Source organism: Loxodonta africana, chromosome 3 (assembly GCF_030014295.1).
Source record: "Loxodonta africana isolate mLoxAfr1 chromosome 3, mLoxAfr1.hap2, whole genome shotgun sequence".
NCBI classification, from domain to species: Eukaryota; Metazoa; Chordata; class Mammalia; order Proboscidea; family Elephantidae; genus Loxodonta; species Loxodonta africana.
Window position 1 is genome coordinate 112,403,362 of NC_087344.1, and position 14,319 is coordinate 112,417,680.

General features: G+C 43.0%; 1 protein-coding gene across 1 annotated transcript in view; it reads right to left on the reverse strand.

The window, feature by feature from the left end:
- PTGER3 (prostaglandin E receptor 3) overlaps positions 1–12,759 on the reverse strand; it is a 34,382-nt gene extending 21,623 nt beyond the window's left edge. Inside the window, exons 1-2 of the mRNA XM_010591193.3 lie at positions 12,499–12,759; positions 11,217–12,326 (exon numbers count right to left, since the gene is read on the reverse strand). Of these exons, the coding sequence (XP_010589495.2) occupies positions 11,217–12,326; positions 12,499–12,759 (1,371 nt within the window). The remainder of the gene's footprint in view (positions 1–11,216; positions 12,327–12,498) is intronic.
- Positions 12,760–14,319: the final 1,560 nt, after the last annotated feature.

Consider the following 14,319-nt stretch of genomic DNA (forward strand, 5'->3'; position numbering starts at 1 on the left):
GTTCCTTCTGCCTGGAATTCTCTTCCCAAGATTGTTCATGAATGGTTCTTTCCTTTCATTCAGCTCTAGCTTAAATCTTACCTCTTAGAGACATCTTCTCTGACAACCCAATCTACAAAAGCTCCCCAGGCTCTCTCAATCACACCACACTGCTTTATTTTCTTAACAGCATTTATCACAATCTAACTTCTAGTTCTTTAATTTGTTTATTGGGTTTATCCTTCCACTAGAACACAAGCTCCCTACAATTATGTCTCTGCACAGAATCCCCACTCCATTGCCCACCCCAATTCTATGACAAGCTATGTTCCTTCCCTCTTTTAAGACAACACTTAAAACAGGATTCCAGGAAGTTTTTCCTCATCAACTTCTCTACATCTCCACCTATCCTCAGGACTAAAGGGCTCTGATGACCTGCCCTCTACAACCCATAAATCAACCCAGCGATCTTCTTAATACATAAAGCTGATCAAATAACTCCCTCACCTAAAGCTTTTGGTTTCTTTCCATTGTATTTGAGGTCCAAATCTAAACTCCCAAACCAAAACCACAAGGTTCTGCATTATCTGGCCCCTGCCTACCTCTCCAGCCTCACCTTGAAGGTGCTCTCCCTTTTACTCTAATCCATCTATCTGGCCTTCTCTCAGTCTCTCCAATGCTCCCAGCTTTCCTATATTGATGTATTCACACACTGCCCTTTCTTCCTCAAGATCTCATCTTCCAAGGCTCATTATAAAGGGAATTTTCCCATAGGCCCTCCCTAACTACCCCTGCTTCCCACTAATGCATCAAGAGTGAGTCTCTTTGACATTCTCACAAAACACCTTTTTTTCTTGCCTTCATAACATGCTCATTGTTTTAGTGATATACATAAGGGGAGGCCAGAAGCTGCTTCCATTTTTCTGCTCAAGTGAACAAATAAGTTACACCAGAGCAGACATCACAGAAGTAAGAATCACTTATTTTGGTAAATGTAGAGTAAGTAGGTATTCGCATAGTAGAAAGGTGTGTGATACAGCAAAGGAAAACACACAAGAAACTCCTTGTATATATACTGCTGGTCACTTGGGAAGAGGTAGACATCACACTTATGGGGCCTAGTGCCTTCTGGAAAATAAGAGGCCAAGAAACCTAAACTCTTCTCCCTAAGATGTGAAGGCAAGAAACTTGAAGACAAGAAACTTGAAGACAAGAGTAGCTTTGGCCACAATCACGGGAGCGAAAAGACCTGGAAAGTCTTAAGGGAAAATTCATTGAAACGGAAAGGCAAACTTGTCAGGAGGTGATCTAAGTATATAGCCCAGAGCCTAAGGACAGAAGAGTGAAGCCTGGTTTCAGAACAGTATGAGGTCTGAGGCTGGCATCCCTTCTGGCCCTTTGCACCCTAGCCCAGTGGTTGTGGCCCGTGCAATTATGGCTAGACTTATGGGTGTAAACTAATATGCTCACCAAAGTCGGAGCCCAAGCGCAGACACCCTACAGCCTGAGGAGGGGCATGTTCCAACAGAAGCATCACAGACAGCAGCAGTGGACCAGCAAGCAGTGCCCTACAGCCCAGACAGAGCCAGTCTGCAGCACCAGCACTGTGTGACAGTCAGGGCAACCACAGTAATAACCCATCAGGCTTGTTATATTCATTTATTGGAATGATTATTTGTTTATTGTCCATCTACCTTAGTAGATCAAAAGCTTCATGAAGAAATACGACATGTCTCTTTTGCTTACCATCATGGCTAACAAGTATAGCTGCATAAGTTGCACATTGCTCGACTCCCAGGAGTACTAGTCATATAAAACATAAAGTGATTAATGCCTCCTAGAGTTATGTTACTACACAACTGGCATGGCCACGTAAGTCAGTCCTGGCCACCACTATAACACCAAGGTGAGCCAAGGGGCAAGCACAAAACAAGCACTCAGCATTTATAGAATGATAAATTAAAAAAATGAGTCACCTGCTTTGTCCATTTACATACGTTCTTACGCATCTAAGAAGTCTTTGGGTGTTTTCCCTACACATTTATTCCAATATGTTCAACAGGGACTGTTTTATCTATTTAGAACCACAGGAAGTCAGAACTGAAAGGGAGGTTAGAGCTGACAGTCTTTTTATCTAATTGATGAGGAAAAGGAAGACCAGCAAGATAAAGGAACTTCCATGTTTGGTGGCAAGCCAAGACCAGAACCCAGGCCTCTTGTCATCTATGCCTTATCCTCTCTATGGCCCTCACCTGCCTTCTTCATTAACTTTTTTGTTGTTGTTATTGTTGTTCTCATGAAACAGAGTAGCATCCACAAACCAGGGGTCACTTAATCACTAATTGCCCCTTGCTGGTTTAGGAGCTTGCTGGTTGAGGCACACATCTCTCTGGGGAAATGCTGAATATGCATGATCTCCAGAAGGCCCAAACAAACAAGTTAGTTGGTAGCAGTAAGTTACCAGAAGAATGTCAAATATCAGGGCAGTATTTAAATATTCACCTTACTGCCTTGTGGATTTCCCAAAATGCATTTTATCTTTTATAACCTCTCTTCCATCACTTTCAACATTAAAAACATACTTATCTTTTTCAAATCTTCATGAATCACACTATCAAGAATCATATTTTCAACCATAACAAATGAGTTTATTAAGTAATTGAAAGAAAGACAAAAAGATATAGAGATCAAATCTACCTTCAGTAAACATCAAAGGATCAGTAAAAATTGTATTTTTAGAACTGTGCTTGATTTTTTTTTTTTTTTGGATCAATGATTGCTTAAAATAAACAGGTGTCTAGCTCCAAATTGATCCTTTTTTTTTTTACTACCAAGATTTTTTTTAATAGTAATGCTAATTATACAGGACTTATCAGTTGCTATCAAGTCAGTTTGGACTCATGGTGACCTCATATGCTCCACAAGGTTTTTCAATGGCCAAATTTTAGAAAGTAGATTACCAAGATTTTCTTCCAAGGTACCAATGGGTGGCTAGCAGCCAAGCCTATTAACCATTTGCACCACCCAAGGACTCCTGTGCTCGTATTTCACGACTTTTACCTAAATTAGTAGCTAATTTCCTCCTTTCTAATAGAATTAAAGTGTGAATAATCAATTATTCTCTTCCATCTCAGCCATCATTTTTCATTTTTAGATCTATGGTTCTTTGAATACCTATCATAAAACCAGTACTGGTGAAATAATATATGGATTTTGAACAAGCACCAGAATCAGCCACTGACATATCCTTCTTATGAATAATGGCTGAGATACTGTCTGGGAGGGCCACCAATTAGAAAAATAACAACTTGCACTATTCTTAAGCTGCGATAATATTAACGCCTTGTCAGGACCTGGTCAGACCACTGGTAGCACAAAGGTTAATCACTCAGCTGCTAATGGAAAGTTTGGCTGTTCAAACCCACTCAGTGGCTCTGCAGGAGAGGGACCTAGTGATCTGCTCCCATAAAGATTACAGCTTAGAAAATACTATGAGACACTTCTACTCTGTCACATGGTGTCACTATGAGTTGAAAATCAACTTGAAAGCACCCAATAACAAAAACAGAACCTGGTCGCACTATGTGATATCAAACTACGATTCTCATGTTCCAGTCTGATTTAGGTTCGTGTAAATTCAATTTTTGCCTGTGAGTCAGTGGCAGAGATTCAGTTAAGCCCCAATATTTCTGATCACCTGTAAAGAGATGAGTACTACTGAGGTACAGGATCTACCTTTAAAGAGCTTGCAGAATGACCTGACCTAGGGCAATAACAAAATGCACAATTACTTCAATTCACATGTTTACTAGAGGATACTTCTGTGCACACAAAGAATAACAGGAAGAAAATAGTGACTGGAAAGACCTTGTACAAGAGGATGTGAGGGCAGGCCGGTCCATGTACAGCTCTAACACAGGAATGACTGTTCAGGTAGGGAGATGTATAGCTCGCTACAGAAGATGAGTCCTCCCTTTTCCACAGCCATGGAGGAGAAGACCATTCTAGACCACTGACAGAGGTCTTCAGAACACATAATACATTCAGAGAACACTGGCTATAAGACCAGTGAGTACTATACAATCTTATAACCAGAGCAGTATGGATATAAGTTGGAGAAAAGAATGTAGTGAGAAAGCAGTCTGGGAGTAGATTATAAAAGAATTTACACTCCTTGCTAGAAGGTTGAGAGCTTATTCCAGAGACAGTGGGTTACTTCTCCAGATTTAAGAGAAGAAGAGATTGGATCCAACATGTTTCAGATTTAGAAAGCTAACTGCGAACTGTGAGGGACAATGAGTTCAAGGGCTGAGAGAATGCATTAGAGAGACAGGCAAGGGATGAATTACAAAACCTTGCAAAAATTTATACACATATGGTTATCATTTTCTTATTTTTGAAAAGTTGTGTTTTCCACCACATTACCAGTGAACTACAACTAATTGCTTGCCTCTTTTCTCCAGTTTTCTGGGTGGAATGGTCTAGGCAGTCAACATTATTACCCAGTAAAATTTTAAAACATTAGAGTAGTATTCCTAACACAGAAGAAATACTTTCAAATCACTAACGGACTCAGTAATAAAACATTTCATAGCGCTGTATATCTCACAATTACTTTCACATAAATGTATCCTATTGGTTTTTATTATGATTCTGTGAAATGGGCTACATAAATGTCATTTTTGCTACAACAAAATAGTTCACAGAGCAAGTCAATTGTCTAAGGTCACACAACTAATAGCCTAGGTAACTGGGACGAGGCCTTGTCTTCTGATTCTGGTACAATAAGCATGTATTGAGCATACCATGTGTGGTAGGCAACTACGATAGTTCCTAGCAAAAAAAGTAATGCACAAGACAGATACTGTACCTACCCTCAGGAGGTCTAAGAGAATAGAAAGACAATTAACCCATATGTCCAATGAAGTGTGACTCAGGCTATGACAGAGAAGTGCTGGCTCTGTAGAAGAAAAGGGCAGGGACACCCAACCAAACCTAGGGAGGATCAAGGAAGGATTCTCAAAGAATGACTTCTAACTGGAGACCTTAGACAATCCAAAAGAGGTGATTGCTCAGCACATGTTCAATGACTGAGGAGTGGATTGGCAAGTGGAAAAATTGAGAGAGAACAGTCTGCATAAAGTCACAGAAAACTTCCACTCCATAGTGTTACTTCCCTGTGTGTGAGTGAGTGTGTGTATCACTCTTATTAAGGAAGTCATAGAGGTCCAATTTTCATTTCTGTATAGGCAAGAATTACTGTGTTTACTAAAAAATGCTGACATAACTACTTGGAGGACAAGCTACAAGGGGGAGCCCAAGAAAAATAAGGCTCCTTTGATTACCTTCTTTAACCTATGAAAGTTGGAATTTTCTAGGGAAAAGACAGGCATGAGAGGCCTTCTAGAACCCCTCATAAAGTATGGCATGAGCTGAAATACAGATGTCCTACTTACCTCTACGATAAGAAATAGAGAGAAATGAGAGAGCTAGAACTTGACTTGTCACAGTTGTAGATCTTAATCTGAGTGAGGCATGAATGAGATAAATGTGGAGCACTGTAGATTATCAAAATGCCACACCAAGGTAGGGAGTTTTAGAGAAGACTTCCCACCACTGCTTCCCTGCAGTGCTAGACTAGAACTGAGAACTAAAATATGGCACCCGTCATTCCTCACCTACCACCCCTCAACACCCCAAGACTAATAAAAATCTGTTACAGATGATTGTAGTACATATTCTTGAGTGTCATTCCCATAAAACTGAACCTATGGAAACTTTTATAATTGAGTTATTGACCTTTACAGCTTTTTCAAAAGAGAAAGGCCAGTGAATTACAACTATGCTACAACTCTAGACCATCTGAATTTCTTCAAGTATGATGGCTTAAGAAGTGTTTAATTCTTGGCTCTCTCTGATAAACTAAAAATAGAAATATTCTCCAATCTGCATTTTTTAGTCCTGATTTAACTCATTCATCTTCAAGTTATATAGGTTTCTGGGTATATAATTTAGCTAATCCCCCATGGAACTCTGATGGCACAATGATTAAGCATTCAGCTGCTAACAGAAAGATAGGGGGGTTGAACTCACCACAGTTCCTGCAAAGAAAAGACCTGATGATCTGCGCCCATAACGATTATACTCTAGTAAATCCTCTGGGGCAGCTCTACTCTCTCATTTAGGATCACTATGAGTTAGAATCAACTCGACTGCATACAACAGCAACAATTCACCATCATCCCAAATGTACCGTGTCTAAAAGCCACTCAAACAGTCCTCCTTTCAAATTGCACGTTTTGGTTAATTGAACCCCAATTCTTCCAAATAAGAGAATCTGAGAAAAATATAAATGGGCAAAGGCCTTAAATATCTACTAATGTTAACGTCTGCACTTTACAGATAAGAGGATATATATGTTAGGACTTGAATTCCTGGCCTCTAGCTAAGCTAAACAAACAAGCAAACCTTTAAACTCAAAGATATTTTATACTCGAGTTCTTCATCTGAATGATGTAGATAATAGTGGCAATCTTACAGGATGCATTTTAATGTATGAGAAAATATTTTCCACAGTGTATAGGACATTGTAGATGCTCAATAAATGCTTGTTGAATCAATCCTTAAATCTCCCATTTCTAATAACATTAGTTTCCTACCTTTTCTCCTCTGACTCATCTCTTCCCCATGTCTCTACCCTAAAGCCCTAACCATCCTGCAAAAGCAAGTCATAACTGATCTCACTTTCTTGTCTTCCAGCCCAAATCTATTCACACACTATATCCATGCTAATCTTTTTAAAACTTTTTCCCCATTCAAAAATCTCAACAGAGGATCTGCCACCCACTGTCAAAAGTGTACAGTCCTCATACTGTCATTCAGGGCTACCTCAGTCTGGCCTCATTAATTTTTTCAAACCATTCTTCCCATCATTCCAGTGTGCACAATTTGCTCTCATTGGAGTGGGTTCTTGGGCACACAATCCTTCTCAGCCATAAGTGAGGACTAGCTCTACCATCCCACCTGTACTTGGGAGCCTTTTTGTTTGTTTGTTTGTTTGGTGTCGATTCTGACTCACAGTGACCCTATGTGTTTCAGAGTAGAACTGTGCTCCATAGGGTCATCAACGGCTGATTCTTCAGAAGTAGATCTCCAGGCCTTTCTCTGGAGGCACCTCTGGGTGGACTCAAACCTCCGACCTTTTGGTTAGCAGTCAAGTGTATTAACCATTTATACCATCCAGGGACTCCTCCTGGAAGTCTACTCTGGCAAATTAAGATAAACTCTTTTCTGAGAGCCAAGGCATTATCCTATCTTGTTTTGTTCTCTAATTTCACATAAATGTGAAAATGCTGCTTCTCTTCTTCCCTGAAGAGATTATAACTCCTTGACCAGTTTTTAACAAGCTTATTTAATATTCCTTCCACATCACCTAAAATATTATTAAAAAAAATATTATAGTAAACTCAAAAATGTAAAGAATTCTGAATAATCTCAATTCTTATAAAAGATAAATTATAGAAGACTTTCCCTATAGTGCTGATTCACATGTGTAATAATTTTCACTAAAGCAATATCCTGAATATGGCAGGGATTTATTAGCAGAGAAGATTAGCAAATGAATAAGACTTATTTCATATACTGTACAAGAGCATTACTTTTATAAAGCAATCTATCACAGATATCTATCACATACAGCATTTTGAAGGTCAATTTTAATGGTCAAAATATATGCAAGTCCTTAAGTTAAAATAAAAACATCACAACTATAATGTGCAAGATCTTCTTAAACTGAAGTATCCCTGATTGCATTTGTGGATAGTGAGCCAGGAATTTTCTGGCTCAAGATTACAGGCAATATTTTCTAAGGTTGCTTTCATCTTGCTTCAAGATTTTAGATGAGAAACACTCCTTGCTCCTTATACCTCCCTATTCACAATGTTGATAGCTAGGGTTGGATTTACTGATTTTAAGATGGTTATAGTACTAACCACATTCTACCTGTTTTGGGAGTGCCAGGTACAAAATGTGCTCATGGCTTCATCTGAACAACACCCTAGGGGTAATCCTGTTTCTAGAAACACGCATAACTGGGATATTTGGTGAGCATGTTTCATAAAAAAATAAAACAATAATAATATACTAATTTAAACAGATTGTATTGCCGAGTCAGTTGGCTGATTCCAACAGAATGGCTATTTGGTGCCTCACAGAAACAGTGACTGAGAACTGCGGAGCATCTCTCATGGTGACATGGTTTCCCATAGTATTCTCCCTTAATTTCTTATTTCATATTGTATTTTGCAAAGTTTTTGGGAAAAAAGCTTTTGCTGCACCACACATCTCTGTTCTAAGTATTTATTTGGTGGCAACTCGTAACATTCAGGACTCTTTCTTATTATGGTATTTCAGCTCTACTAAATTTTCTGGCAGTAACAATTAAAAGTTATTACAGTAATGAGTGTCTTCAAAGGTAAGATATACTAAATGTCCTTTTAAATAAAAGATTTGGATAATTAGATTTGTATCCCATGCCCAATTCAACGAAAGCTAATAGAAAACATATACTTTATCTATAGTCAGTAAAAAAAAAGTGTAAAAATGATTTTTCACTTTAACATTAATAATATTGAAAATTCAATTCACTAAGTTCAATTGATTAAGTTTTGATCTTACAATTCCCTAATCTAGTAAGAAAGGAGTTTTTCCAGTTTCTTTCCTCTGAAATAATTCCAACTTTGTGCTGTTGATGTTTCTGAAGATATCTGGAGATTTAATTTCAGTGGTGCACAAAACAAACAATAGAAACATTTCCTTTAGTTTAAAAAGTACATGTTTTGGAAACTGTGAATTTCTTCAATATTACGTGTTGAATTTATTTCTATTTTAATTTTTTATGAGAATTGAACTAATAAAGTGGCTGAGGAGATGCTGCAAAACAATAAATATTATTTGAACGTTGATATTAATTGAAATTAAGTAAGACTAGTTCCAAATAAGCGAGTGTGGCCATTCTAAGTTACAATTCTCAGGATCGAAATTCTTCCTAAGGCTACCATGCCATGGTGTCAGAATCAAAATTTTCTGAACAAAATACACACTAGTTTCTTTTCTAGCTTTTTCTTTTTTTTTTAAGTTGTAAGTCTGATTGACTGTGTGGGTATGCATTTTATTCATATGATTTAAGTGTATTTTTTACCCCTAGGGCATAGATGCTGTGGTAGAGAAACTCAAAGCATGGGACTCAAAAGACAGCTGTGAAAAATCCAGTTTGTCTCTGCAGGTTACATGGATGACTACACTTCTGTTGTTGTAATTATTTGTCGTCAGCCACCCCCACTCATGAGGGCTCCATGCACAACTGAAGGAAACACTGCCTGGCGCTGTGCCACCCCCAAGACTGGTCGCAGATCCGACCATTGCGATCCACAGGATTTTCATTGGCTGGTTTTTGGAAGCAGATCTTCTTCCTACTTCAGTCTCTTGTTTGGAAACTCCGCCGAAGCCTGTTCGGCATCCTGGCAACACGCAGGCCTCCACTGACAGACTGGTGGTGGCTGCGTGTGAGGTGCATTGGTTGGGGATCAAACTAGCGTCTCCTGCATGGCAGATGAGAATTCTACCACCGAACCACCACCAGTGCTACCACCCTTTAGTAAAATGTTTACTGTTTAGAACTCTTTTTCCTACTGTTTAGCCACCTACACACCCCATTCCTCAATAACTGAAGTAAACGTCTAAACTTGGTGCTGTTTTTGATAAGCCATGTGATGACATCAGCCTGAGTTCTAGCTCCTGGAACACAGGACTATGACTACAGAGCCACTTGCTGGGCTGTCTGGTCCCAATGTAACTCTTCTTGTCACCACACGTCACTGACTTGGAGCCAAAGCTTATGCTACAAATGTACCACACTGGTTAAACAGAGGTATTCTCCACTGTTTTGTCAAATGGGGCGTGGGGGGAGGGAGAAACTACATTTCTATTTCAAAATACAAGGGATTTAAAAACTATACGTGGGTTGGTTCTGAGAACTGTATCATGGGTTTCAGAGGTTTTCCACAAGTGTCTAATGTATTTCCAGGTCCAATTATAATCAGTTATAACTATGCGACAGTGACTAGTCACTCCTTCTGCAATGCCTCCTATTAAGGCAGGCTGGGACATAAACAGGCATTCATTCTTCAGGAATTAGTAAAGTAGCGAAGTGGCTAAGAGTTACAGCTGCTAACCAAAAGGTCAGCAGTTCGAATCCACCAGCCACTCCATGGAAACCCTATGGGTAGTTCTACTCCGTTCTATAGGGTCGCTATGAGTTGAAAGCGACTCAACGGCGCCTAACAACTTACCACAGAAATCTCTGCCTAAAAGCACCACAGAGGAAAAACTTTGAAAACACGTATAAAAGCAGGTGTTTGGGCAAGGACAAGATGCTCGTGGAAACACCACTTGCTCCCCAGAGGTGAGCTGGAGTGGGGAGCTGAGGAATGCATAGACCCCTACCTCCTATCCCAGGACTACCTGTGACCCAGCCCAGATCCTTGACTACAATAAGAGGAAGCAAGCGCTGACCACAAGGAGTTAGTTATCCGATCCCATTGACACTCAGGTTCAAGCACTTCACAGAGGGTAAAGCACGGACGGCGATGGGGGGACGGGAGGCTGAGGATGGCTGCAGGGGCGTCCTCCCTTCTGCTTCCCGTCAAGAATGAGTACAGAAAGCAGGTTAGCGCTGCCGGCGCAGGGGGAGCGCGCAATCGCTCAGAAGCTGCGCGAGGGCTGTGTCTGTCTGAGGTCGCAGGTAGGGTGCTTTTACTTCTACAGTTGGAAAATCACTCCGATGTGCCAGAGGGGTTCGAAATAAGGAGAAAACCCATAGTATCAAGCATCAGTTGTCATCGCTATTCTGTTCCCAGACCACCCAAGGCACATCTTTATCTCTGCACTTGCCCTTAAATAACACCTGGGTATCCTCAGAATGTGAGCGCCCGGTGGACAACAGCCCTGTGGTTTCCGTGTTTGCATAACACGTGCCTAATGCGATATCTAGCACATAGAAAGTACTCGGAAAGTGAGGAGTTCACCTTTGAAGCAACTGGGCTGTTAGGTCCCAACATAACTCTCCAACGCTCCACGGTTGTAAATACACCCCTGCAGGTGCCGCCACTTGGAAAAGTCTCCATTTCCTATCTGCGCGCTCGCCTACGCCAACCTCCCAGTCCCCTTGAAGTACCTACCAGCAGCGGTGACCAGCAGACTGACAACACGCACATGATCCCCATGAGCTGGATGGCCGTTTCGGTCGTGATCCGGCCCCACTGGGCGCTGGATTGCGACGCCATGGCCTTGGCGCGGCAGCGAGACACCAGGGCCTTAATAGTGGCCAGGTTGCAGGCGAAGGTGATGGCCAGCGCTGCGAGCCCCAGGAAGGCAAAGGTAGAGGCAAAGAAAAGGTTGCCCCAGTTGTCCCGGGAGCTAGTCCCGTTGCCCCCTCCCCCGGTGCTGATGAAGCACCACGTCCCGGGCCACTGGACGGTGTACTGGCCCACGCCCAGCACAGGCAGCAGGGCGAAGGTGAGCACCGCCAGCCACACACCGAGCAGCACCGCGCGGGTGGCGCGCGTCTTCATGTGGCTCGCGTACCAGTGCGGCGCCCGGATGGCCAGCGCCCTTTCGACGGCCATGGCGCTGGCGATGAAAAGCGAAGAGAGCCCGAAGACAGTCATGGTCAGACCGAAGAAAGTGCACAGCCGCCCCGACGGGTCGAGCTGCTCCCAGCGCTGCTTGGACAGGTACACGACGATCACCACTGGGGTGGTGAGCAGCTGTCCGACCAGGTCGGTGAGCGCCAACCAGCCGATGCACAGCAGGAAGGACTTTTTGCGCTTGCTCTCGCGGCGCGGGTAGCTCCGAGACACGAGCAGCATGGCCAGTGCGTTGCCCACGAAGCCAGTGATCAACATGGTGATCGGGAAGGCCACCGACACGGAGCCGCACCCTTCTCGGAGCTCCGTGGAACTCGTGAGGTTGCCCGGCGCCCACATGCTGGGATAGGAAGGATTGAGACCGGTGCAGACCCTTGTCTCCTTCATGTTGGCTTCGAGGTGAGGGGAAGACGACTCCCAGAGAGCAGCAGCGGGAGTTGGCAGAGGTCGGCGACGACTCGGCCTCGGGCTCGGGTTCGGGCTCGGGCTCGGGCTGGCCTGCCCTCCATGGTGCGGGGCGCAGCCGCCGCTTCGCTCCGCTACTTTGGCCGCGGCGGAGCCAGGGCTGTCAGGCAGCGCAAGCAGCGCCAGTTCACTCCTGGGAGCCTGTCGCGCGGAGCCGCGCCGAGGTGCCCCCGCCCTCTATATGGCCGAGGGGGGGCGGGGCGCCCGTGAGTGTGGAAAGTGCCGTGGGAGGAGGGCGGAGAAGCAACGGAATGCGCCACTTGGCTGCTGCGTGCCCTCTACCCCGGCCACCTTGGCTGGAGAAACCCCCAGGAAGACTTCTCTCCTATCGCCCCTGTTCCTGGCCGACGGGACGCGAGCTCTCTCCATGCCCTGCTTGGCGCCTCCCAGGCCCTGGGATTCGCTCCTCTTCTCCCGCAGAGGAGCGTCCGTGGGCAGCGGGAGGCTGAGATGTCTCACTGGTCTTCTCACCCCAGGCGAGCTGCCAAGGAGGACTTGATTGCTCGCCTTCCTCCTCCATCCACAGACGCTTATGCAGGGATCGAATTATCCTCCTAAAGTCTTTGTTACTCTGGAAAGTGTAAATCACCTGTCCTTGCGCAGACTGCATGAACTTTTCTTCCTTACCACTTTGGGAGGAACTCTGGAAGAACCACCAGCAAGGTGCCCTGCCCCCGAAGGCGCACAGAAACTATAAGATATTCCTTTCCATATAGTTTCTATACCTGTAAGACAATGCCTCACAACGTAAGAAAATAGGCAGAGGAAAACAGGCACAAAGCAATAAAACCAGGATCGTCAAATTCAAAGACAAGGAAATCCTAACTACCACCCCCCACCTAATCTACCACGTCCCAAGGGGGGGGGAAAAAAGTCACCTAGAGCAAAATTGGCTCAAGGCAGGTGGCAGCCACTTGCAAATCTGAGGTAGTGAAGTCGACTCCTGCCAGCCCACCGGAACTAGAGGAAGAGGGAGGTATTCTCTTACAAAGCCTCCAACTGTCCTTCTCCCCCTTGGCTCATTCTCATAAGTTAGGACTAGCAACTATTTGCATTTTAGGTGTTCTGAATGCCTTAAACCATGTGGAAACTTTGTCCTTGAAATTGGATGGCACACAACAACAGTAAAAATGAGCATAACTGCCTATGACATCTTTATTAAGTCAATATTTTATAAGTGTTTTCACAAACATTTTCTTTTATCACAGAGACTCTGCAAGGTACTGCTGTTATTGCAAGGTACTGTTACTACATTAAAAGCTGCAAAAGCCAGAACCTGTGTCAGCCAGAAACCTGTCAGAGAAGGAAAACTCAAGTATTTTCCACTAATAGTGACAGAAAAGTGGTAAGATGCACCCTGTCAAAGGCAGAAAGCTTTTGAGACCTGGAAAATAAGGCAGTCCCTTCAAATTCATTCTCTTACAAGTTTCACTATACTATAATTGTTATTATTCCTTTAAACTGAGGTTCCATGAAGTTAAGGGATGTGCCCAGCAATTCTCCAGTCCCCATCCTCTTACCTGAAGTGCAGTGTTCATTCCGTGAATACCATAACTACTCTCAGCAGGTGAAAACTAATGATGAGGTCAGTTGTTCCCAAATCTACCCACTAAACCCAGTGCCGTCTAGGGAAGGCTTATTCATAGTCTCTTTGTTTTGCCCAGGAAATGAAAATACTTTTAAAATACAAACTTCATTTTTCCTCATATTTAAGAAATTAGACCTAATCACATAGCTCTATTACATTATCCAGACCTCAGATTGACTGTCAGAGCAAGCCCAGTCAGTTTGTTTTCCTTTCCTAGCTTAGTTGATACCCTACTTGTGTGTAAATGAGTGGTGGGGCATAACAGAATATGTCTCCCTGCATTCTTTGTTTCTATGCCATTGTTTTATGTTATCTGAGCTTCAAAAATATCATGATATTATAGGGCTATATAGTTTTTGATGTCTCTGGGTGGTGCAAATGATTAAGGCATTCAGCTGCTAAGTAAAAGGTTGGCAGTTGGAGTCCACCCAGAGGCACCTAGGAAGAAAGGCCTGGTGATATACTTCTGAAAAATCAACCATTAAAAATCCTATGGTCAGTTCTGCTCTGACCCACGAGATTGTCATGAGTCAGCATTGACCCTACAGCAAGGAGTGGTTATATAGTTTTTAAGGAGAAAAA